At 47.3% G+C, this 25,284-nt stretch overlaps 9 protein-coding genes across 9 annotated transcripts; 5 read left to right on the top strand and 4 right to left on the bottom strand.

Moving 5' to 3' along the window:
- Positions 1–426: 426 nt before the first annotated feature.
- Positions 427–2,168, bottom strand: UGT80B1_3 (Sterol 3-beta-glucosyltransferase; the record flags this gene model as incomplete). Its single annotated transcript, XM_031152762.1, has 5 exons — positions 427–602; positions 676–814; positions 870–1,000; positions 1,066–1,538; positions 1,597–2,168. The coding sequence occupies 5 exons, from the start codon at positions 2,166–2,168 to the stop codon at positions 427–429; spliced, it is 1,491 nt and encodes a 496-aa protein (XP_031001918.1).
- An 814-nt stretch (positions 2,169–2,982) lies between these two features.
- On the bottom strand, positions 2,983–3,783 carry UGT80B1_0 (Sterol 3-beta-glucosyltransferase; the record flags this gene model as incomplete). The annotated part of the gene is made up of 2 exons (XM_031152761.1): positions 2,983–2,991; positions 3,070–3,783. 2 exons carry the CDS (start codon positions 3,781–3,783, stop codon positions 2,983–2,985), a joined length of 723 nt encoding a protein of 240 aa, XP_031001917.1.
- A 705-nt stretch (positions 3,784–4,488) lies between these two features.
- Positions 4,489–5,559, top strand: LHYA1_G007835 (uncharacterized protein; the record flags this gene model as incomplete). Its single annotated transcript, XM_031152760.1, has 1 exon — positions 4,489–5,559. One exon carries the CDS (start codon positions 4,489–4,491, stop codon positions 5,557–5,559), a length of 1,071 nt encoding a protein of 356 aa, XP_031001916.1.
- Positions 5,560–6,511: 952 nt separating this feature from the next.
- Positions 6,512–8,926, top strand: LHYA1_G007834 (uncharacterized protein; the record flags this gene model as incomplete). The annotated part of the gene is made up of 3 exons (XM_031152759.1): positions 6,512–6,683; positions 6,735–7,915; positions 8,054–8,926. The coding sequence occupies 3 exons, from the start codon at positions 6,512–6,514 to the stop codon at positions 8,924–8,926; spliced, it is 2,226 nt and encodes a 741-aa protein (XP_031001915.1).
- Positions 8,927–9,677: 751 nt separating this feature from the next.
- Positions 9,678–12,633, bottom strand: LHYA1_G007833 (putative transporter; the record flags this gene model as incomplete). Its single annotated transcript, XM_031152758.1, has 5 exons — positions 9,678–9,823; positions 9,872–10,649; positions 10,694–11,038; positions 11,086–12,310; positions 12,365–12,633. Coding segments are annotated over 5 exons (2,763 nt in total), but the record flags the coding sequence as incomplete, so codon positions are not given.
- Positions 12,634–15,268: 2,635 nt separating this feature from the next.
- Positions 15,269–15,926, top strand: LHYA1_G007832 (uncharacterized protein; the record flags this gene model as incomplete). The annotated part of the gene is made up of 2 exons (XM_031152757.1): positions 15,269–15,293; positions 15,343–15,926. The coding sequence occupies 2 exons, from the start codon at positions 15,269–15,271 to the stop codon at positions 15,924–15,926; spliced, it is 609 nt and encodes a 202-aa protein (XP_031001921.1).
- Positions 15,927–19,537: 3,611 nt separating this feature from the next.
- On the top strand, positions 19,538–20,322 carry LHYA1_G007831 (uncharacterized protein; the record flags this gene model as incomplete). The annotated part of the gene is made up of 2 exons (XM_031152756.1): positions 19,538–19,955; positions 20,078–20,322. 2 exons carry the CDS (start codon positions 19,538–19,540, stop codon positions 20,320–20,322), a joined length of 663 nt encoding a protein of 220 aa, XP_031001920.1.
- Positions 20,323–21,129: 807 nt separating this feature from the next.
- Positions 21,130–22,627, top strand: LHYA1_G007830 (Extracellular protein; the record flags this gene model as incomplete). Its single annotated transcript, XM_031152755.1, has 2 exons — positions 21,130–21,611; positions 21,742–22,627. The coding sequence occupies 2 exons, from the start codon at positions 21,130–21,132 to the stop codon at positions 22,625–22,627; spliced, it is 1,368 nt and encodes a 455-aa protein (XP_031001919.1).
- Positions 22,628–24,326: 1,699 nt separating this feature from the next.
- On the bottom strand, positions 24,327–24,920 carry LHYA1_G007829 (uncharacterized protein; the record flags this gene model as incomplete). Its single annotated transcript, XM_031152754.1, has 4 exons — positions 24,327–24,404; positions 24,493–24,615; positions 24,707–24,778; positions 24,873–24,920. The coding sequence occupies 4 exons, from the start codon at positions 24,918–24,920 to the stop codon at positions 24,327–24,329; spliced, it is 321 nt and encodes a 106-aa protein (XP_031001913.1).
- Between the last annotated feature and the right edge of the window lie 364 nt (positions 24,921–25,284).

Below are 25,284 nucleotides of genomic sequence, written 5' to 3'. Positions count from 1 at the left end.
TAGCGGGGAAAGGCAAGGCTGGCACGGGCCATAGTTTTTCATCCCACCCCACCTCATTTTCATTGTACTTACAATACCGCCTTCTGCATAAAAAGCCCGTCAATTATAAGCTTTTAAACTACACTCCTTATGCTACGAATACTCTATAAAAAGAAGAAAAGGGGCACTCACTATCGTTGACTTTTAGAGCACCCACATCAGATCCGATGCTATCGTGTAGAATGTCCTTGGAATAAGAACTGCAGATGCTTGCTTCTATATCAAGGCTGGCAATTTCATCTCAAATAACCCGAGAGGAAACTCAGTATCTATTGTCTTTCCATTAACTAGTGAGTTTGAGTTCTAATAGCTTTCTACAGGCCAAAGGGTATCTCTATCCCAAGCAAACTCCTTCTCGCAATACAAGCATACTTTATCCAGCCATCTCTACATCAGGACAGCACTAATCTCCTTCCACCTCCTCGTGACGTCCTCCTTCTTCTCCTTGCTCGCCTGCTCAAACTCCGCAATGCCTTGTCTTAGCCTGACCGTGATCAATCTCGCTTTCAGATCTCGATTATATCGTTTAAGGAATTGCTTCTCCAGGCCCTTGAGCGTGTAACCTGGAAGGCCAAATGCAGCTGTTATCCAGTATCAGTATGAGATGAACCAAAATAGGCAAAATGGAAGACAAACCTGCGGAAGTCTTGAAAATGAGAGCTCCAGCCCCTTTCCCAACCCCGGTGCAGAAGCCAGTCACTCCTTCTTTCTTGGCCCCACGGTAGGGAAGTGTTAATATGCCCGTGACCCCATCAAACATTCCGAGCGTGAATTCCTGTGAAAGTTTCGAGTCAGTCTTCTGCTCAAATTGTGTCATCAGAAAAGCATACCTTCCCGGCGACCCTGACGCCACTCCCAAATCCAGTGATTTTGTCGCGCTTTCTTACAGTGTCATCGTGGAAAAAATATAACGGTGCATTGTGGAAGCCGTTCGCCAGGTTGTAAAAAAGTGCCACAGGTACTATAATAAAGCATTAGCCAGATTGACAAACTAGTAATATTCCACGGAGCAACTAAATCCGTTACCTCTTAGACCCGTGGCCGCCATTGAGACAGCAAAATGCTCTGTCTCGTGAGCTGCATTGTAAGTACGTCCATGTTCCACTGCCTTTTTTGTTGCCTTTGAATGCAGGGACATCGTCGTTTTGGTCAGCCCTAAATTATCGCTCTTCTTTTTAGATCCCCGAGGCACCGGGAACGCTTTTGTGGCAATTTTGTAGGCCACTGCCTCGATACGTTCTGGTGGGAAGTCTACTGCTGCTTGCACCGGGTTACGGGTATGTGGAATGTCCCAGCTGGGTGAAGGTTTTATTGGCGGAGAATCTGAAGATGAAGTGTCATCATCTTTGGGCGCTGGCTTTTTGATCGACTTGGAGAAGTTTCGAGAGTATTCTACGACTAGTGATATCGTGTTGGTAGCTACTGAGGAAGCAGTTGCAATCGCACCCGAAATGGGACCAGATGGGCCTTCGTCGACATACCAGTCTCGATGCCGAACACTAGAATCATCAGCAGATCAGTAGATGTCCATCAACGAACGCACTACAGATAACCTACAGTTTCAACTGAGGCCAATGTATCAATTGCTCATCAACCAGGATTGAAGCTGCCAATGTACTCAACCTAATATCAGTCTTTCTGATACGCCACACGGCCAATCTCTCTGGGCAAATGAAGCATCGCATCGAGTCCATATTGACGGCTTGCTGGAAAGAAGATGCTGCATTGGCCGAGCCATTTTCATCCGCAATCTTCGCCGCCATACTCTTTACCGCACTTTGAATGTCAGGCCCAAGAGCAGTGGTGATACTATTGGCAAGCAATTCTTCTGTCAGCATCTTATAAGGCACTGGCTCAGGCCCAGCCCCAGCTTTGTGGATCATTGCACCCCAAAATGCTTGATCTCCAAAAAACGGGACAACGACGGTCGGTTTCCCCATGGCAATTCCAATCGCTGCTGTGCCTGCGCCGCCGTGATGAACCACACATGATACGTATTGAAAGAGCCAGTCATGTGGAACATTGCCGAGTAAAAATACCCCATCCGGAACTTCATGTCCACCAAGACCACCCCAGCCTTTGGATACCAATGCCCTAACTCCAGCACGCTTGACTGCACCAAAGATCATCTTGGTGAGCTCGTCTGGTTTATCGACCACGATAGATCCGAAACCAATGTAAACGGGGGGTGGGCCCGCTTTCAGGAATTCAGCCAAATCATCTGGAGGGGTATAAGTGGACGCTTTGGATAAAAAGGAAAAGCCGGTAATGTTGATGTGAGAGCCCCAATCTTGTGGCTTAGGGATAAGTGACGGTGACCTGACAAGCGTGAGTTACAGCCACGAGGGTAGAGATTGATTGTACCTACCACATATACGTGAAAGGGATTCTCATTCTCGGTACGAGCTGATATCCCCATAGTGGGCTTATGGGATCCAATTTGAGGGTCTTCGCGCGGAAGTGATTTATAACATCGCCGAGTCTAACAGGTCCGTCAGTAAAGCCAAGGTTTTAGGTTTTATCTGGTCTGAACTCCTACCCTTGCCATGCTAAGAGTTCCATCATGGTATATGAAATGTAATTCGCAAACTTAGGGTCCGATTCGTCTCGGTCCATCGAAGCCAATGGATGAGGAAAAGCTTGGGTTGGCGACCATGGCATTCTAAATCCATCGTCAGCGATATTATTCTTATTGAGTTTCAATGTCCCAAGCCGCCTGGCATATTCTAAATTGATGCCGCGTTTTCTGTCCTCTGCGAGGCTTCTTCTTTCTATGGAGACAGCCGTAAAATACTTCAGGAGCTACGGAGTAAAGATTAAAGGAAACATGGCAAACTCACGTGAACATTAGATGAAGCGGGATGCCAAGTTTCTCAGCACACTGCATATTCTCCGTATTAGTATTGCCCAATAAGAATGGTGGGTTGGGGAGGTTTCACTGTCTCATGACTTCTGAGACAATGTATTACAACTAAATTCGACCAACACCTGACTGAATGGGTACATAAACTGAATCGAGGAGTTACATACATGGATATGAGCGTAGCTGGGAGGATTTGCAATAATCGCGTCGGCGATGAAAAGCCGATCTACGTCTGTAGCACTCCTGCGCGATCCATCAACTTTCGATTCACCACCCATTCCATTTCCCTCTTCAATACAACTCCTCCAGCATCCCTCCATTATCGTAGACATGTCTGATCTTCGTTTCCCCACATCCCCGGCTTTCAAGCTCTCGATTCCGGGCATAAGCCCAGGGTTCTTTACCATATACGCCATTAAAGTGGCAGGATCACCACCAATGGAAAAGAACTCTAGTTCATTCTCTTCGACGAGATCTTTGAATATGGGATGTGTACATATTCTCACGCGGTGCGAGTAAGGAGGCTTGGAAAGAATCTGAGCAACGGGAATGAAAGGTTGCACATCCCCTCTTGACCCGACGATATGGATTGCAATGTTAAGATGAGGGAGCTCAGAGCATGCTCCAAGTATGGATTGGAGGTGACTTTCATATTTCCTATTGTTCCGGGTTAGATTCTCCCCAAAAGGAAGTTGATGAGGAGTTCGTTTTTCGAAACGTTTTGAAAGTTTTGCTGCCTTGGTGCTCAAATTCCTAAAACGAATAGTCGCCCGGCCATCATTGCAAACTTCGGCCTTTGCGTTGAAATCCCTGTTGGATGTATTGACTCGTCCAAGAATCGGTGGTCGAAAGGGGGAGGCCTCAGTCTCTTGGGTCGACATTGATATTGATTTGAATTGGAAGCATGTGACGAGGAAAGATCGGATGAAGGTTGGTGTATTATTGGAGAGGAACGTGAGTCTTCTCGAAACTCTATCAGGAAGGCCTCTTAATGAATCAGTATGATGTTGAATTGAAAAGGTAGAAAGTTGGTGATATCATTTCTTAATCATTTCTTAATCATCCCGCTGCATGCAGCAGTAGTAGTAAATGGACGATGGCAATGTGGAAAAGGCCGAGGCTCCGGTGCAGCAGGGTAATTGGATCACGGGGCACGGAATCTCCTAAGGCCGTAAAGCCGATCCATCACTTCCGAAGGCCGCCCTATCCTATCTCTTTCTGCTTCAGTACTCGTATTCAACATGATGTGTCCTGCTATGGCCCAAAGGTTAAAGATAGTCAACTACAGCTGCACTAGATGATGGTCTAGTCGTGCACCATTAATGTCAATTCAGCATATCGATGCATAACACTGCCGATATCCCTTGTGCAGAGCTGACTACCGTAAACCCGCGAGGGCGAGGAAGTCGGCGAGGAAAGTCCCTTCCCGCCCCCGCCAACGAAGTATAGGTAAGGTGATCTTCTTTCTCCCTCTCCATTTCCGTCTCCTAGTGATAATTGCCCTTCCTCTTCTCTCTCTCTCAACCAACCTTCCAGTACGATCCTTCGCTCCTCTTGTCTTTCAAGCAGCACATTCTCCCGCGATAATGGCCGAAGATGGTGCTGGTTCTACCGTTGCAGGCCGACTGCGAACGGCATCGGTCTCACTCATGAATTTCAATCCACAGCTTGGCATGTGGGCTGCGACAGGAGCTGCCATTGCTCACGCACCAAATCTGACAGAACTTCGAGAGCCAGTTGCAGGAGGGGAGAACATCGAGTTCGATGAGCACGGGCATAGCGCTCGAACCGTGACGACCGACGAAAATGGGATGCCAGTTCTGTCCTCGGCCATGTCCAAGACTGCTAGTCGAATACTGGTTGACGAGACCGATCTCAAGGGGCAACCAGTTTGCGTGCCTCTCGTCCGAAGACAAACGCTGCTAGAACAATCACAGACGGAGGAAAAGCACGGCTGGGGCGAGACAATTTTACACGGATTGAACGCGGCATGGAAATTCGTCTGCACGCCAACGGGCTTCCTCATGACCATTTATGGACTGAACATCGTGGCTTGGGGAGCCATGTTATTTTTCCTACTCCTTGATGCCGCGCCGGCCATGGATCACCCAAACAAGAATTCCAATGATTCCCCAAGGAAGAAGTGGTTAGAGATCGACAGTCAAATCCTGAACGCGCTTTTTTGCGTTACAGGCTTTGGTTTGGCTCCTTGGAGATTCAGGGATTTATACTGGTTGATACAGGCAAGACTGAGGAAGAATCGTTATGCCATGGGGAGGCTGGTCCAACAGAACAAATCGTGGTTTCGGCCACCAGCTTGGTACGAGGAAGACGAGCAGGTCGAAGATGGCTTTGCAAAGAGAATAACCTTCACTGGAGACGTTGCTCCACCGACCAGCCTTTGGAAGTTGAGTTTTGTAATATGGATGATGGTCGCAAACACCTTTCTTCAGGCTGTCCTTTCGGCTTTCATGTGGGCATACAATCGGATCAACAGACCGTCCTGGGCAACTGGAACCTTCATTGCGCTTGGATGCGGGGTCAGTATGTTGGCTGGTGTGATGATGTGGTGGGAAGGCCGTAAGGTAAAGAAGATCGAGGGACCCGTGATTAAGGTGGTGGAAGCTACGGATACCGACAAGGGAACTGATGGATAGAGAACCTGACACCCGCCTTGTACAGCGAGGCCAAGACTGAAGGAGACTGCTATGGTTAGTCAAGATTTGCAAGCAGTCCTCAGCTTGAGGTTTAGCCCGAACATTGATTTACTCCCGTTTTTGCCGGCCCACCCCTCGCCGCCCCCAAAACTCCACACTTCATCCTCCCCATTCTTCTAACGAGCTGAAGCTGTCGATCGGAGTTGGTTACCTGTCACGGCTCAAACGTGCTTTGGAATTATGGGAAGATTGGCGTAGTGAGTTGGGTGTATTGCTGGAACGCCTCCCGGTCGGGCGTCACTTTGTCGTAATCATCAAGTCGCTCTCAACTTCATCTCTTCTTCATCGTGGTCCTGAGGTACCACATTCCGTCGCACGCCATGCATGCTATCAGACATAAGTCATGGAAATGGTATTAAGGGCAGCTTCACCGAGATGCTGTTAGGACCTTGTGAGGCGAAACGAATTTATCTCGTTTTGGAGCTATGCGGCTGTGTGAGTTTATGCAGCCGCAATCTGCAACCCAACATCAAAGTCTATCAGTTGGTTCGATGAGGGGTAGTTGATTCGCTGAAAATCCTAGGGGAGGGGTCCGTTCCGAAAACCCCTGCCAAATGCACGTCCCTTCTCGGTGCGAGACGAGAAGGATTCGTTACAACTTGACGATCGCGTTCTGATGGTTTGAGATGAAATGAAGAGAGCAGAAAGGGGACATCGTTGCATCGGGCCTTGAAAAGGCCCAAAAGCTTTTTATACTGGCGACTAATGGAACAGCTGCAACTGCGGCAACGTGGCGACGAACCTAGATCGACGAGGATGCACCCGCGACCTTGAGCAGGGCCTCCTGCCCTGGACCCGGAAACCCCAAGCGTTTCCACAGCCCAATATCAAAAAGTATTATACTACTGCCCCGCCGTCACTTCCTATCTCACCACATGGATAACTGTTTATGATGACTATGTGGCTAGAAAGGGTTTTACCTCAGTTTAACGACTCGGAATACCCAAAGGACCTGAAAGATCCAAGTGTTTGCCAGTCTTTCGAGGTCGATGACGAGAAAAGCATTTCAGATACTTCTACGGACAGCAAGTCGCGGCGTTTGCGAACAGTTTTCCACCACAATAGTAAGGATTATGCCCAAGCGAGAAGTATAGGGTACTGACGTTCTTTTGCAGGGGACCCTCTTCTTGATCATTCTGATATATACCTTGGGAAGACTGACTGGCGGTCCATTGGCAACTTACTTCTCGCTATCTATGCTACGCTTTCCTCTACACTCTCTGTCGCCATTGCCATTTGGCAACCACGCTACGGCAAGTGGATTGGTCCTGCAGGCCATTTGACACCTTCAACGGCCGATCTACTATTTTCTTTGTTTGCTAAATCCATTGAAATCGCCTCTGCTGGAGTATATATCAATTTTCTTGGCCAGTTTCTGACCAGGAGATCTCTCCGTTCGCGAGGAATTAGCCTCGCCGATATTGCGGTACGTGAATGGCTCATTCAGCCAGGTCTGGTGATTTTTCAATGGGAAAATCTCAAATATGCAACCACGACGATCTTAGGCTTCACTTCCCTACTTTCTGCAGTTGCAATCTACTTCTTTACGACGGCTTCTAACTCGCTGGTATCGCCGCATATCGCATTGGGCAAGTGGGATTCAGCTCAGTTTTTAGGCCAGGTTCAACAAAACTTTGGGAATCTTCCCGTGATGCACAAAGAGTGTTGGGCGCCCATAGATGCTTACTTGGACTCCCAGAACGTCGGCGAATCTTGCGTAAATGTGCTCGCATCGGGTCTCGCCAATCAAGATTTCAACGAGTTCATGAAAGCGTGGAGCAAAAAAGTCATGGGAGGCAACACCAATTTATCGAATCTTTCATTGCGGCCACCAGCAACTAGTTCGATCTTCACTGATACAATGGTCGAAGGAAACTGGGTTCAGAGGTCTAGTAGCGACATCTCCGCCAACTTTGCTAAGTATGGTAGAATCGTGAACAATATTACTCTTTCAATGCCGCATCCAGTCGTCTTCTATTCCGCCCAGGTGGAATTTCCGAAGCCTGTTAGAGGGACAGGCTTCGGAGAACATACTATCAGAGCATCAGTCCTATCTCCGACAAGTAATACCCTATGCGTCAACATGCAAAAGTCCGAAATATCACCACTGGTTTATGTCGATTGGCCCAACGCACGTTTTAACACAAGTAATACTGGACACAAAGTTGCCGCCTCAGACTGGTTCAAAGATGTTCCCGCCAACATATCTTTACAGTCTAATATCAGCCAGACTTATGTCGAGGATATTTTTAGATGGGGATCTGTATATAACAGACGTCCCCCAGTCTTTCCACAGGTAAGTCTTAAGCCATGCAACCACTCTCTGACCAAAAACCGGCACTTGCTCTCGTCGACTTTTACTGTCCTACGCTACCTGGCACATTATAAACCGTGTGCCAGTTTTCTGACTTCATGATTGCTAATTGAGTTCTAGTGGCCAATCGATTCCAATTCCATATATAATATTTCAGTGCCCAAGTCCGATTCCATATACCTGCTACTTAAGTCACCCAACACGACAGATTATACCGTCTGTCAGATGTATGGACTCATGTCTCAAAACTGCTCAACGACACATACCCAAAAGGTTGGCACCCGAACGCTGAATTCCGATTGCGATGGCACTCCACCGAGCTTTGGGAATACTATCGCGCCAGGAACCTTCCATCCCAAACCATCCACGGATTTCCGAGACGTTCTTGGCGCGTGGGCAACTGCTGTCGGCCTCAACGGAGGTATGGTCAGCTCCAACAGCTCACTTGTACACACCCTTTCACAACTCGTCGTTACCAATTCCAATTCTTCTGATAATCTTCCGTCATTCAATACAACGCTGCCATCTCTTTCCGAGGGCCTTGCTGCTCTCTCCAATTCCCTGCTCATGAAGGCCTCCATCAACGCTTCATTTGATGGTACGGCAATAAAGAATGCTCCTATTGCTCCTACACTCCTTCCGTACGACGTCGTGGTCCAAACGCAACAATATAGGTCCGGGCCCCCAGCTCGCTGGCAAGGAATCTTGTACCCAATCCTTATCATTATGTTTGCTGCCAATTGGTATTGCCTAGCCTATTTCATACGCGAAATGGGATTAGTGGTAGATTTCCTGGAGACTAATAATCTGTTCTCTGTCGCGATCGACAGTCCGAGTGAGAGTAAGAGGAGGGCGCCCACGGAGGGGCCTGTTGGGTGCCACAGTGATGTTGCATGGCTGCTGAGGAGAGATCATCACCGGAGATTGGTGTTTAGGAAAGCGGGTGGTGAGGGTTGGGTCGGTGGGGGCAAGAGAGATGGTGTGTATTTATAGATTTCCAGCTCCTTTGATCAGATGGCTCGTGGTGGATTTCCCTCTTGAAAAGCCATTACAATGAGTAATATGTTGTATGATCATTTTGCTTTTAAAGCTATCAAGTCCTTTACGTCGTACTCTTAGAAGACAGGTCAACTTAAAAGCTCGTTAGAATAGATTTCAAGAAATAGTTCATGTGTAGATCTTTCCTTCAGAATTTGGACATGAGTGTAATACGTATGCCGGCGGTCGTTTGGCCTTGTCAATAATATAATGAGTGATAGAAAAGACGCGAGGATAACGATGTAAAGTGAAGTAAAATTAGATAGAATATATTGGGGAAATGATACGCAATAGTTGTCATGCAGGGAGGAAAAGAGTGAAGAGACAATTGCACGGAAAAGAGTCGATACCTAGTACTTGTATGTAAAAAGTAGAATAACAATGCATTTGTAGACATGGCAACCCCGAGAATGTCGGAAAATAAAACGTTGTTCCGATTCTACGAAGATAAATGTAGATGTTCTCGTCGCGCGGCGCTTCCCGGTGAAGGATTCACACCGGCGGGCAAGGGAACGATATGCGACCTCACGTCTAAGCAATTCCATCAAGTCTAGACCAAATCCAACTCGTTAATATCGAGGTTGAAATCCAACGCCATGCTTCCTCTCAGGCCACACAGTCCTATGACTTCTTCCTATACAACTAGATGCAGGGGAAGCCCCGCATCCTTCAAATTTCTATACAATATCAGGCGAAAATATTACGCTTACATTCCTACGATAAGCATCAAGCCATAGCCAACCGTAACAACGACGATGAGTGTGATGATGCTCGATGGAATACCACGGCTGATGAAATGCTTAACTTGTAAATACCGTTGCCCCGTTTGTGAATCTTCCATCATGATTGCCGCTGTATCTTGTCAGTAGAGATACGAATATCAGATGAGTAATGACTTACTCATATTCGGAAACCCAGAAGTTGGCAATCCCATCGCAGCACTGCACATTAATGCGCTTCCCATGACCAAAAGATTCGGATGTGGCTGTTCCATGTTATCACCTACGCTCTTCACTAATGGAAGGATGATCAAAGCAGCCACGGTATGGCTGATGAAGGTTGCGACAACTAGGATTAGTGTGGCGAACACAACGAGGACACCGTAGAGGGAGAAGTCTTCCACTTCGGCAGTGATGGCTTTGGCAATGGTGTGCAGAAGGCCGGATGAGTTGACGGCTTTGCCTAGCGAAAGTCCACCAGCTGCAAGAATTATGATTGTCCATAAGAAGTTATTGAAGTCTTCTTTCGTGAGGATTCCAGTGCCAAAAAACAGGACGAGCGGAATGATGGCAATGACACCCATGTCTCCAAACAACCATTCGAGCTGATGGCTTACACACCATAGTATGATGGTAGCAAAGGTGACGAAGGAGATAAATAGTTGGACCCCAGTAAATTTGTCCTTCACAGGTCTGATAGGTACTATCGTTGTTCCTCGGCCAGGATGGAAGGTGACAATAAGAACGAGCCAGATGAGGAGGATTGAGATGATGCCAACTGGGAGAACAACGAAGAACCAAACACCCCAGGATGGCTGAGGATCCATTATTTGTAATGCGACGATGTTCTGGGGGGAAGCGATGGGGGAGAGCATTCCGCCGATGTTGGAGGCGAGGGCGATTCCGAGGATGAGAGCTTTCGACATTGGTGAGTCGGATGGAAGGTTGCGAAGCATTGGCTGGAGGGTTAGCAGTGGATTTCGTATAAGTAGGCAGTACTTACTTGGATGATAGAAAAGCACAGCACTGGAGCAGCGACGTTACTGATCCACATGCTTGCAAAGGCCGCGACGAACATGTTTGTGACCAGAACAGTCTGCGGTCTCGTACCAGCTTTGCTTAGTACGAAGGTGGCAATTCTTTTGGCAATATCGTATTTTGACAGGGCAGCAGCTATAGTGAAGCCGCCAAGGAGAAGCATGATGACGGGTGTCCACATGGCTGCGAAGATATACTTCGTTGCAGGACCGGCTTCAAGCCGATGGTGTGGTTTATCATCGGACCTGACGACTCGCAAAACAACACACAGAAATGGTATAAGCAAAGAGGTTACGAAGAGTGGAATAACCTAGTTGCGTCAGACGACAGGATATGCTGGGTTTCAAGACAACTTACCTCTGTGGCCCATAACAAACTGACAAATGCCAACATCGCCAGACAGTTTTGCTGTTCCACCTGCTTCATGATTGGCACATAGAGCAGAGCGATAAATATGGCGATAATAAGGAGGAGAGTTAACAAGGTTGAACTGAACAGCCATGTTGGTAACCTGAACCTGCCGACTGGTGTGGAGAGCTCTTTCATCTCGCTGGCGTCAAAAGAATCACCCTGCAAACGAGCTTTTGCAGGATCGCCATCAGGGCCGAGTAGGGTCCTTCCCAGCCCCAAGTTCGCAGCTTGGGCTTTGCGCTCAATCCCTATCATCTCTCGCCAGACGGTGTTTCTTTCCCATACCACATGCTCCCGCAGGTGTAATCTCAGTTCCTTCCTAGCCAGCTCCACATCCCCTTGGGTCACCACACCCGCGTATGCCTTTTCCATGTGCTTGATGTTCTCCTCTATGTGCTTCATCGTTTCCGGGCGGAATGGGTATGCCGGAGTAACATTTTTCTCGACGTATTGCGATTTCAGGCCTCGATCCATTATCTTGTCGTATTTCTTGAGGACCTTTGTGAAACCCGTTTTGTTCAACTGAGTGAACGATTTGAGCTCGCATAGCTGCACGTAGAGGCTGATCGCTCGCTTTTTCAGTGTAATTCCAGAGGACAGTAAGGAAGAGAAGGCGTGTTCGGCATAGTCGTCGTAGTTTTGGCTGTTCCTCCGTATCGACTTGGATAATTCTGTCGAGGCCTTCATATCTTCGGCCGCCCCTGATCGACCCACGTTTGCATCGTATGGCGTACTCTTGCTTCGTTGTCCAGCAGCAGGTCGTGATGGCTTCTGCAAGGCCGTGTTCTCATCATCTTCGTCGTCGTCGCTATCTTCCACGCCCTCATCAATAGATTGACTAATTGTACTAGCTCGCCGGGCTTTGACTACGGAACCTCGAAATATGCTTCCTTGCCGTGGCCTGTCGCTCACGCGGCTACTTGTTGCAGGCCTGCCATCTTCCCACTGGTCCAGGCTTTCTGCTTCGTAGGATTCTTCGTCCTTTAGGAGCTCCGATACTTCGCCATATATCTCCAGCTCCTTGAGTTGATAAAAGGATGAGATCTTCTCCAGTTCCACATCCAATGCGCGCGAGAAGACCTGGTCGGGATCTTCCCCAGAGATTAATGGCGAGCGTTCGGCGTCGTCCTCTGCGTTTGTTCTGTGGATGGTCTTCTCGAGTTGGTAGATGCTTCAGCAGATTAGCAGGTGGTGCCAGAGGTAGAGGTAGATGTGGGCAACGTACAGCTTCTTCAAATTGCTGTAGGCAATATAATGGCTGCTCCAGTCTGGAACGGCGTTGAACTGGATGCTGTGGGAAAACTTCATCTCGTCCTCGTCATCAAGCCTCCTGGTCTTCTCTGCCCGCTGGGCTTCCCGCTCTAGGCACTGTGATTCCCTCTTCTGCCGGTGGTGTATGTTCCTGTAGTCGGCAAGTTCGTGTTCTTCCTCCTCCCCTCTGTGCGGCCTGATCGAGAGATGAAGGTGGTCTGCCGTAGTGAGACTAGGCGTGTGACTAGAGTGGTAGGTAGGTGGAGGTAGAGGTAGAATTGGCGAGGAATGGGCGAGGCGAGGGCAGTTTTGGCGGGAGTGCGTTTAGAGAAATTGGCTGAGGAGGAGGTAAAGGAGTCTATGGTGAAGACGTTGGATTTGTGCTGCAGGTGATAGTGATTCTGTATATACAGTAGTAGGTAGGGAGAGGAGTGGAGCATTGGTGTTTCCCCATCCTTCCTGCCCTGCATCCACATCGGATCACCAGGAAAGCTGTGCTGTTACTCTGTTCTGTCCTGTGGCTGAGATGCCTGTCCCACTAGCCACAATGGCTTAGCATATATATATACGGTACCTGCATCCACCTTCCCTTCTCTTTATTTTTCACGCTCCATAACATCTCTCGAGACAAATTATAACCTAAGTGGTTGGTGATTGTTATATGGCATACTTGACTGTTGCGAGAATATCCTAATTCTCATCTTCAGTTACCATTTGTTGCGATCTATTATATATTACCAGCTTGCTATGTTCTCGATTAAGACATTCCAAGGACGCAGTAATTGGAGGTAATCCAGTAATGTTCCACATGAGATGAAGAATCGAATGCGGCTTCCGCTTCCTCCAACCATGTGGGTATTCTTACAGCTTTGGTGTTATGATCACCGCTTTTGGCCTGCACGCAGTTACACTTTCTTTGTGTCAAATTGGTATGAGAAAACGTCACACCAGCTGTGCCTTTCTAGACAATCCATTTGCTGAGGTATCATTATGGCATGTTCTTGATTGCTTTATAGGCAGTCTTTGCGTTATGGCGTCTGGACAAGAAGCAACATATGATTCTATTAAAATTCTTCGCGGGCCTCTAAAATAAAAAAGGAATAGGTAGAAATTTGCTATTTCAACCTCAAACTCTAAAATAGTTAGCTTTACCTACTACTGCTGCATTATTTGCCTTCTGACTTGTAGCGCCGTTCTCCTCGGCGAATGCAACAGCACAGATTTATCTACACCTGTTATGGAAGTATTTAACCCCGTTTAAATAATGTTTAAACGCGTCACTAGATTAGCTAATTAAGAACAGCTTACTGATTTTAGAGAATCAGATGAGATAAGGAGTGAAAGCTGGTATGACTGAGACTACACTTTATAAGCAACATTCTGGTACGAGTACACACGGCTACTTTCCGCCGGTAAGAGTTGCTAAAATTGCTTTCAAGATCTAATCTTCTTCAAGGAACATTTTCGTGGAGATAGGAACGAGTTCAATAATTACCTGGAATAAACAGGGCATTCTACAAGATCAAATATCTGGCAAGTTGGAATAATCATGGGACAGCTAGCGACACTCACCACACAGCCAGAGTCTCCTTCGAGAAAATACACCCCGGGAAATGACATTAAAGGTTGGATACCTCTCGGCGAAACGTATTCATGCCAGGGATTGAAAGATACTCCTTATAGTCGGGCGTTAAAGCAGATTATTTTTGAGTGCTTGTACCTAAACCCCATCTTTCGACCAAACCTTACGCATCTCAAGACTAGGGCACAAGAAGGCTGAAGCCGTTGGTGTGGAATTTCATTGATCTTGATATGGATGAGCTTTAGGTTTGAGGGGCAGTTTGGGTTATAGATTGTAGATGAAACCAAAGGTCATCAAAGCCGCAGATCAATCGGGCGCTTTTCAAAATTAAGACTAGGCAGTTAATACCAGTTATACAATTGCGCAGAGTCACTGACTAGCAGAATAGTGGCCCGGTATATCGTCAAGTTTCTGACTAGGAACATATTCTCTATTAGTACGTTCAAACAAAAAAGGGAACAAACTAGAGAGAGAAGGGTAGCTACCAAGTGAATAGACCGGTATAAAAGTAAGGACCTGTGTTCCGGGCATGCTATATTAAGAAGTTTATTCCTCCTTATTCTAAACGTTAATCTAGATGGAGAACATTTCTTTTCCTACCGAGGAAGTAAGGTTCACGTGATCGGATTTCTAATCAGGTATATACAAATAGAAACACCTACTAGAATTATCTGGGTTTATGAAGCTTCTACTTATCCTTCAACTTTACTATTACACAAGACAAGGGGCCGAAGTCTTCGGTCAGTTGTTGCTAACTCGTAGCAAGGAGTAGGGTAAGCATTCGGACTTCAAAGCGAGTCACGGGTACACGAGGATCATGGGATATCGTAGCGTTCTCTAGCTTTGGAGATGTGTCTAGTATATATAATGAAGAAAAAGATGATGCCTACAGAGGTAGTAGCAACTAACCCCTTTTCAAACTAGCTGACTAATAATATATACCCCTCGCTAAAGGTGGGGTGGGTTGGATGCAAGCAGACCACCTGCATCTATTGTTCTCAACGCCAATAGAAAGATGCGAGCGATGATTGATCTTCTTTTCTCCAGTATTCTTCCAAATGATTCAGAAGAGAAAATACATCACGAGGCAGCTGCGACATCCGTGATGACATAAGATCTATTGGAAGTGCCGAGCCATCGCTTTATGCACGGTGACGGCATGTCTCTTGTGAGTCTGAGTCTTATATGATCACATCACAAGATATGTGATTTATGTCAAGTGGCATCTATATATACCTTCCTATCTATTCCTTTCCGTCCCCAATTTACCATCTTGCACAACAGAAATTTGTAAAAATGGCAGCACAAGAATACTACAACAGTTTCCCTCAAGAACATCCCCCCCCCTCAATATCAACAATATCCATCAGCGCCACCACAAAACGCGCCTCAGCAACCACCACGACCACAACACAACTCAGCAAACTACAAGCCAGCATCCTACACATATCCCCAACAATACAACCAGCGTCCTGTCTCACAACCTCCCGCTCAATACTACCCCCCACAGCAACAGCAGCAGACAATGGCTTACCAACAAGCGCCCTCCTCTCAAGTCCAAGACTGCCACGCCCAACCACCACATCCCGAGCCTCTCCACACAGTCCGATCATACTCGGAGCCTCCGCGAAGTCAACACCACAGTCATAACCACCATGACCACCACCATCATCGTCACCACAACCACTCGAGATCACCATCGCCGCGTCGCAGGCCGAGGGATCACTCCAGCCGGAATACTTTCCTGGGCGCTTTTGGCGGCGGTGCCATTGGCGATGCTATATTTCCCGGCTTGGGGACGCTGGGTGGTGCGTTGCTGGGCGGGTATGGCGGACATGAGGTCAATAAGGGGAGTGGGAATCGCAGTCGGAGTGGGAGGCCGCGGAGTGCGAGGAAGAGGGATACGTATGATGAGGAGTATGAGGAGGGGCGGAGGCGGAGGGGGGAGATTTAGTTAAAGTGGCTTTGTGATGGTTATCTTTGCACAGGTTAGTCGGGTTTGGAAGGGAGGGAGATTAATTGTGCATGTATTATATTGTATGAGTAGTTACTCAAGAGTAGTGAAGGGTTGTCTCTGGTAGACTTAGCCCTCTACTACTACATCTCCTTTCAGCGCTGCTACGACGGCCAGGATGTTGCCCAAATGCGTTTCACGTGTATATGGCACGGGACAGTGTCACGCCTTTTGTTTAGTATTAGATATGTTTCAGCGTTCACACGCTATGTTCTCTGTATTCATAGTTTATATTCATCTTTCCTCGCTTTGACATTTTAATGCACAAACAGTTTTGCTTATTGCCTATGAGGCCCCTGAGCTACATTCATGATTCTCATATCGAAATTAGAGAAACTGTATTCATAATGATATATGGTGGATCACTTCTTGAACCCATTGCTAGACGCAGGGAATCATATATATTACTCCCGTATTATCTACCAGTTTCACGCGCTCTTGCGCCTCTTACTTCTGCTCTCATAAAAAAGGGGGGGATTCCTGTCCATCTCACCTATCCCAATAAACCTCGTCGTTCCTTTTTCGCGGCGTTTGAATCATGTCTTTCCTAGAGTTGGACTTGAAAAGGGAGAAAGTTTCTCCTCTTTTGACCCTTCTTCCGGGTTAGTTTTGAAGATTACCGCTGCAAAAGTTGATTTGGTGGGCTATAGTTAGTTGGGAGCTTGGGCTCACTGCGGAAGAAACTCATTACTAACGTTACCAATGACTGCGCGCTTTTTATCAGGAAGGCTGAGAACGATTGCTGGTTATAATCTCGCTTAGCTTGCTTTCCTTTGATGCATTTCTAGAGGATATCTGACTGGTACTTTCTTCCTTCTTTCCCTTTGCCTCTTCTTTTGTATTAGCTGAACTTGTAGAGTGGAAAGTTCGACAACGATGTTATCTCTGGGTGTAGTCACTCAGATGGTCGAACCACGTGATGCCCTTCCCAGAAGACAGACGCAAGCCAGCTGTTTTCAGTGGTGTGGCAGGTGTCGCTTCTCAAGCCATGCCAAATCCGAGAAGAGTTTTACACGACCTTCTAGATCCTCGTAATTTACATCTTCCTCGTACTATTAGGAGATAATCCTAGTAATGGTTGCAGATGAGATTAAATTGACGGGATTTCTATCAATTCAAAGTTAGCAGGAAATCTTGCTAATTATACTAGCTTTTCCAAATCGGACACCTAAACTAGTGTGCCAGAGTATATCTTTTTAGATGTAATGCATTGAAAATATACTAATATTGTTAGCTCAGGTGTACGGCTCCATACTCCTAAAAATAGGACCTGAGACTGCAGATCACGTGGTTCTCCTCGTCGACACAATCCAGGGGATGGGTCCTACTTTAGCTTCCGTATCTAGGACAGCAAGTTCTATAACCCACACAACATTTTCCCATTTCCAATTCTTTCCCTGTATAGTTTACAAAGGGGTAACGGACTTTTGCTTAACCCTTTACTTTGGTTATCTTCATCCGAGTTACTTGGAGCTTTTTCCAAGCATTGGATTATATTTGCCAACAACTAGCTGAAAAAGTATATCCTAGGAACGCATAATTCGACCACGAAAAATCCATTTTTTAATCGCAATCGCCTTGTAAGCATTTCAATCCAATTCGACGAGAAATCGACTTAGTTTCCTCAAGCATGTCGGTATGAAAACCCTACCTACATGATTTATATCACTACTAACACTATCCAGAACAACACTCTAAAGGCAATCTTGCCAAAGAGGACAATCCGCTCAACCCCGGCCTTGACCAAAGCCACCCCCGTCAAACCAGCCTCGATGCAAAGTCCCCGATTCGCAACACTTGCAGACCTACCCGACAGCGTCCTACTCCTCATCGCATCCTACCAACCCCGCACCATCACCATCTCCCACGACCCGAAGCTCGCGTCCGAATTCAAGATATACTCCGAGGCCCACATCATGCCTCCCCTGCTGCAGCTCAACCGCAAACTCCGCACCAAGGCCCAGAAACTCTACCGCCTGAGCTTCAACGCCCTCCTAAACAAACGCCCCCTCTACTTCAATTTCTCCTTCGACACCATCCTCATATCCAGCATCGAGGCCTTCGCCCAATTCCTCGTGCCCATCGGCTACACCGCCGGCAGCGAGCAGGAGCTCGCCAGAGAGCGCCACTACCTGGATCTGGAACTGCGCTATCTGGCCTTCGACACCCCGCTGTACTACCTGTGCATGCAGACTCTGTCTCGCTTCCGCAATATGCGCGAGGTGGTCTATGTCGAGTGGCCGGAAGTGGGTGTGAAGACGCGGGCTAAGAGGAAGGCCCCGCAGGAGAGCAGTGAGCTCCTAGGCAGACGATGGAGTTGTGGGAGAGGGCTGCCGAGCTGAGGAAGCAGGTTGGTTTTAAGCTGCCGGATATGGTGCAGTATGGTAAGGAGCAGTTTGAGGCGCTGTTTCGCATGGATAGGGAGGTCGATAGTGAGTATGCTCTATGGCTTCAGGGGAAGGTTCAGACTGGACAGGGTCAGACTAAGAAAAGTAAGGATAGGAAGGGGGCAGTAGTTTCTAAATTGTAGAGTTTGATGGGGATGGAAGGAAGGATGAGGGGATTTTTGAATAGCAGGCTAGTATATATGACCTTGGGGAGGTGGGGGGGGCTCTTAGATTGGAAAGCATATCCAACTGAGATAGAAAGATTAGACAGAAAGAGGCTTCTAACTACCTAGGAAACCATGAAATGAAATTGTTGGAATATAACGATGCGTATATGTGACTGTATTATATGACTTGTAGGAGGTTACGTGTCAACTACACTAGAGATTATGGTTTTATCTATGTGTCTGCTAACTAAGCAATATCAAACAGAAATCCAAAGCTAGGAGGTGTTACAGCTTATACCAATAACTAAAAAGAAGTTAGCGGAAGTGAAGAATATAATAGTATTAAGCTTTTAACTTGAAAAATAAGAATACTAAACTAAGAAAAGAAGAAAAAAGTAGAAGGTAGCTTCTAAAGCTCTAAATATATTTAGTAGTCCTTCTACGCTATACTAGCGCTAAATCCCTGAACCTACTTTCCTAAGCTATTATACTAGTACTAAAAAGCTATAGCAAGTATACTAAGAAATTAAAAGATAGCTATTATGCTTTTATAAAAAGAAAGTAGATCGTAAGTAACTCTAAGTATAAATAAAGAAATAGAGGAGGTATATATAGATGTAAAAGATATCTATAAAAACGCTACATCTTTTCTAATTTACCAAGGTAGTAAAACTAGATAGTAGTTATACTATTAAGGCTTGAAATGGTTGTCTGGAACACTTGGTATTGGAATCTTATACGAATCTTGCTGGCTTTCTATAGGTGGTAGGTACGATTTATTCAGCCGAGGATCAAATCGGGGCAATTAGTGCTTATAAATCGTGAGATCAAATAACTGTCAGCTTGATAACTTTCACCATCTCGTGCCATTTTTCGGAAGTTCTTTCAATTCCCTATTCTCTCTCTCAATTGAGTTCTAAGCTTAAACCTAATCCATTCCCCTTCCGAGGTTCTTCCCACAAGTCGAATCCCGCTCAAATCTTCCAACTAAAAAGAAATGGCAACACCCACCCCCCTCACACACGCCCCCATCCTCTCGCTCGCAAAAGCAACATTTGATGATATCCCCGAGATCACAGCACTCTGGTACACGTGTTTCTCCTCCCCCCTCTTCGACAAGCTCTTCCCGCCCACGCCCGCCGTGTACGCGTGGTGGAACGCGGCCAACGGCGATGATCTGCTGCACAAGCCGTCACAGGTCTACCTGAAGGTCTCGGACGTTTCAACGGAGGGCAAGGGCAGGATTGTGGGGTATGGGAAGTGGGGGTTTTGGGAGGGCGGAGAGGAGAGGATGCTGGAGGATCGAATGCCGGCGTGGGCGGGGGAGAGTGATGGGGGTTTATGCGATAGGTTTTTTGGGGCGCTGGCGGAGGAGAGGAGGAGGAATTTGGGGAGTCCGCCGAGGGGACATGCTTGTGAGTAATTGATGCTTCACTTACTTAGATCTGGGAGTCTGCTGTTATCGATAAATGGATGGGGAAAAGATACGGATTTATACTTGGGTTTGGTTATACTTGCATGGACTGATGGAATATAGATCTCGACATGCTCTGTACGCTTCCGGAATACAGGAAACTGGGTGTTGCCCGTTTGCTGATGGAATGGGGATGCGAAAGAGCAGATGCGCAGGGGAAGGAAGCGTATGTAGATGCGTCGGATGCTGGCAAGGCGGTCTATATGAAGTTTGGATTTGAGCAGCAGAAGCCTTTAGTGCTGGAGCTTGATGGGCAGTGGATTACGTGTACTAGTTTCGTCCGACCGGCGAAGACACAATTGAATTGAATTGAATGGCGATGGGTTTTAACATGACGGGGTGAAAGAAGGTTGAAAGAAGGTGGTGGTGGAAGAGAGCGGGGTGACGTGGGGTGGCGGGGTAAAGGGAGGAATTGAATTGGGTCTGTACTGGGGGTATGGATGGATTGACTAGGCTTGACTGGGGTATGGATGGATTGACTAGGCTTGAATGGGATGATGTGTGACCTGCCGGGGAATACTGACATAGTCTGTATACAGTAAGGTACAAGTAGCACGGTATAGTACTGTATACTCATCCTATACTCACCTTGTATCTTATCTACAGTACAAACTAGCTCTACGTCATACGTACCAGGTAATCTTACAAAGGATGACTGATAAGCTTCCCTTGTCATACAGTACTGTACTACCCTACGCTACCCCTACCCTGCGCTATCCCTACTCTACCGTCGCACAAGATCCGTGCAACCACCATCCTGGCCATTCCACCATTTGATTGGTCCATCCAAGAGTCCGACGTGACGCCAAGATACTAGTGCTGGTCTAGCAGACCGCCGGCTTACTGTCATTTAAAATAAAACACGACTATGAATATCTTATCTGGGGGAGCTAAACACCTTCCTTCGTCTGTCTGCCTGTCTCCCTATCTGCCTGTCTGCCCGTCTTTCTTGAACATGTTCATCCTCTTCAACTCCATCCCATTGTGCCTGTCAAGAGGTGAGGTCACCCTCATTACGACGCCAACCGACGCCACGTGAAAGTGAAGGTGAAAGTGAGAGTGATATTGAGCCTTCACTTCAGTCTTGCTTGTCATCTCACCTTGTCGTTGGATCCATGCCTAAACCAAGTCATGTCCATGTCCCCTCACAACTGTTTTCATCTGGCTTCTCACGAATCGCCTTCGCCTTCGTCACTCCATCAACGGTATCCGTTACAGCTACGCTTTTCTCTCTTATCCTAATAGCTATTGCTGGCCTTCGCCTCGTATTGTCGGCACCCACACCGCGTTATTATCTCAACTACGATAACAATACCAAGAATGACCATGTCCAGCAGCCCTTTCAGGTGCAGGTTGGCCTTCGCCCCTACTATCTGGTTGACAACATGGACGAGGGGCCGTTGAAACAAAAGCTGCAGTCTTGTTCTGAAAAGACGTCCAAGGTCAGCAAGTTTGTCGTTGGACACCGCGGTGCCCCTCTTCAGTTTCCCGAACATACAAGGGAATCTTATATGGCTGCTGCGCGTGAAGGTGCTGGGGCCATTGAATGCGATGTCACTTTTACATCGGACAAGAAGCTTGTTTGTCGACATGATCAGTTAGTGAAGCATTTCACTTTCTCGGCAGAACTACTTTCATACATACATCCATTTCTTTACGTCCGATAAGCACGAATACCTGGTTCTCTGCTCTCGTTTCTGCTGAGACCCAACGCTGATATCCTCCAGATGCGACTTACACTACACTACCAACATTCTAGCCACTGACCTCGCTGCTAAATGCACCAGAGGCTTCACCCCTTATGATGTAGCAACGGGAACCGATGCGACGGCAAACTGCTGTGCCAGCGACATCACTCTGGCTGAATTCAAAACGCTATGCGGCAAGATGGATGGCTTCAACCCAAACGCCAGCACCGCTGAGGAATTCATGGCCGGCACGGCAAAGTTTCGCACCGACCTATACTCGACCTGCGGCACACTCCTAACACACGTCGAGAGCATCCACCTAATTGACAGCTACGGTCGCGACTTCACGCCAGAAGCCAAGCACACCGAAGTGCAGATGCCGTTCAACGGGTACACGCAAGAACAGTATCTCCAAGACATCATCGACGACTACAAGAATCTCGGCATCGACCCCGCGCGCGTATGGCCGCAGTCATTCGTGCCAGACGACGTATTCTGGTGGATCAAAAACGAGCCCGAGTTCGGCAAGCAGGCCGTCTATCTCGATGAACGGATGGAGACGCTCGAAGGCTACAACATGGCCACGGCCAGCTTACCCGCGCTCGCGCAGGCGGGCGTCAAGATTGTAGGACCTGCTCTATTTGCGCTGACGAAGCTGGATACCGATCGGAAGATTGTGCCGTCCGAGTATGCGATCGAGGCTAGGAAGGCGGGGTTGGAGATCCTGCCGTGGAGTTTTGAAAGGTCTGGGTGGTTGAATCAAGGGGGCGAGTACTTTTACCAGTATATCGCGCCTGTTATTCGGAAGGATGGGGATATGTATACGGTGCTGGATGTTTTGGTGAACGATGTGGGGGTTTTTAAAATGTACTCGGATTCGCCGGCGACGGTTGTTTATTATGCCAATTGTATGGGGTTGCCTTGAGCTGGGTTCATAGCTCGTGGCGTTACTTGTAGAAGATAGACTTTCCCAAGGTACATTTCAATACTGTTTCAGATTCCCTGAATATCTTCATCATCTGGTCCCGTATAAATTGCCATAGTGCGCATGCCCTTAGCTACGGCTCTAACCTATTTCCTTGTACATGCAGCTGATAGTTCTAGTCAAAAAAGTTAACGGATGAGCTGTAGATATAGACGAAGAGATTAGAGAATTTACGAGTGCACTTACGTCCGGAATGCTCAAATCTTCAAATCTTCAAACCAAGTCTTGCATCTTATCATTCTTGTTTTTGATAATGGCGGTAACCAACATATCACGTATTTTGCGGTTCGCTATCGCAAGAGGATCGTTTCCCTTGAACTCACGGGTTATATACTCTCCTCCAACTTTTCGAACCTTGTTAATGTGCCACAGAACGTAGTAGTTTACTTTCTTCTCGATCACTAGTTCGAGGTAGTCCTGTATGAATATGTCGACAAATTCGGCGATCTGGTGTGTAACGGCGAGACAAACAGAGCAGTCCTAAGGTCTTCAGTCCAAGTCTTGAGATCTTCTTCTCCTAGATTTCCTTGAGATTGAGCTCGATGAGCCGTCTCACAACCTTTTCCGTAATCACGTCACCCGTATCAACGCTATTAATCAAAGTGGTAATGACATCTTCACGTTGCTGGCGCTCAGGGTCTGTGGATTCGCGAAGTGTCGCCAAGAAGATCCATTGCTTGAAGAATGTACGTCTCTATGATGAAAACTTCCCGCAACGTCTCGAATTGAAGAAATGTATTTATGATATCTCTCTGCTTGTTTGCTAGAGCGGATTTGAAAGTCGTGTCTGGAGAAAACGCGATGGTGGGATCGGAACTCAGAAGTGTCTCTAGCGTCTTCAAGCTAGAGAGTCTGCTGCAGCGTACTCCAGAGCACGGTGTGTGGAAAACGAGTCTGGGTTTTGTGATTGAGGTACCTGGACAAACAGATCGCGAGACAGTGGTATGCGAGATTTCTCCAAAACTAAGAGTTGTGCCCGCTCGATCAGATATTTGATCGCCCTGCCATTTCCCGTTGCCGCTGCCTTATGGAAAGGTGTTGTCTCCAAGTTCGTTTTGTGTTTGGTGTCGAGTTCCTGGTGCTTGCATCTTTTTCTGATGGTAGTGCCTTTCCATGTAGTTGATAGCTTGGAATCGTTAAATGGATTATCGAATGCCAGGTGAGCTGCAAGATTAATAATGATCGGAGTGATCCGAAAACCCAGGCTTTGCTCCGAATCGGGGCTCTCTTCCTCTTCCTCGCCATTTTCTCCCACAGCTATAGTAGTTTGATCTACTGCCTCATAAAGAATCGGCCAGCGGATGCAGTCATCCATTTACACGCATCATCCATATTTAAATATTTAATGAACTCAGTTAGAATCTCTAGACGACCTTGACCACCAGCGTACATTAGCATATCGAGAGATGTGAGAGAAGTATATCTGGAAGCTAGAGATTTAGATACGTAGCTTACCTCAGTAGATGTTTGTGGGATTAGGACGAGGGAGGCATGATAGATGTACAGCCACAAATAGCATTTACTTTGCAAGTTTGAAACTGCAATCTAAATCCTACGCTACTACTGTATTCTGCTTATCCACCAGCCAATCACTTCCAAACCCGTCACATTCCCTATATGTCAACGACAACTAATTACCCTAATAGTCGTTGCGGACCTGCTCATGCACCCTCTTATGCGCATCATGTTTCGCCCTCTCGCGATCCACAAAGCTCAACTATCACTAATCAGCCTTACTGTATCCCTTATCCCCTCTTTCTCTTTCCGCACAACGACAAGAACAACAGCGACGATAGAGCACTTACCCCCTTTGTCTCAAACTCGCGATCAATGAACGCGCCCGCAAACCCAGCAAGAAGTTCCTTGGCCTGAGCATGAGAATCCGGCTTGCCGTTCTGCGCGCAGTGTTTTTCGTATTCTCGCGCTGCCTGGATTCTCGCTCGTTTAGTATTTATTGTGAGGAGAGGGACGTGGGTGACTTTTGCGGGATGGACGCGAGGGGGGGGGGGGGAGACGAACGTAGTATGCTGCTGCACCGCCGACGAGCTCGTGGCTCATCTTCGCTTTGTGCTCGTCGGGAGCTTGTTGGAACTGTGATGCGAGCGGAATGGTCAGTCAAATGTGTTTGGTGAGGGGTAACTGAGATAAGGTAGGTAAGGAGGGGCAGGGTGGATAAGAAGCGTACTTGATCGTAAGCTTGACGCTCATCAGTTTCGCCGTCGAACCATCCCATGGTGAAGGATTGTTTGGTTATCGAAGTGTGTAGGTGTAGTGGTGAAGGAAGTGGTGTTTTTCTACTTATAGATGGATGGAATGGATGTGAAGGAGGTAGAGGTGGAGGTGGGAGGAGCGGGGTTGTAAGAGGTGATGCAAGCTTACGAGTACTTTTATTATATAGGGTGAGGCGCTTGCGCCACAGTGGAGTGATCCACCAATCGAGGTCCGATCATCAAAATCTCTACATATAGGGTTTTGTCATAAAAACTGCAACTTTCTACAAAATATGCTTTTACAAGGCTTGTATGGAGTCCCGCTGCCGGAAACACTCTTTTTCTAGTAGAAGGTGGGGGATTTTAGCAGTTTGATCACCAAATAAG

Source organism: Lachnellula hyalina (assembly GCF_007821495.1).
Source record: "Lachnellula hyalina strain CBS 185.66 chromosome Unknown contig00202, whole genome shotgun sequence".
Taxonomy (NCBI): domain Eukaryota; kingdom Fungi; phylum Ascomycota; class Leotiomycetes; order Helotiales; family Lachnaceae; genus Lachnellula; species Lachnellula hyalina.
Note: the sequence above shows the minus strand (reverse complement) of the source record. Positions and strands in the feature narration are given on the sequence as shown.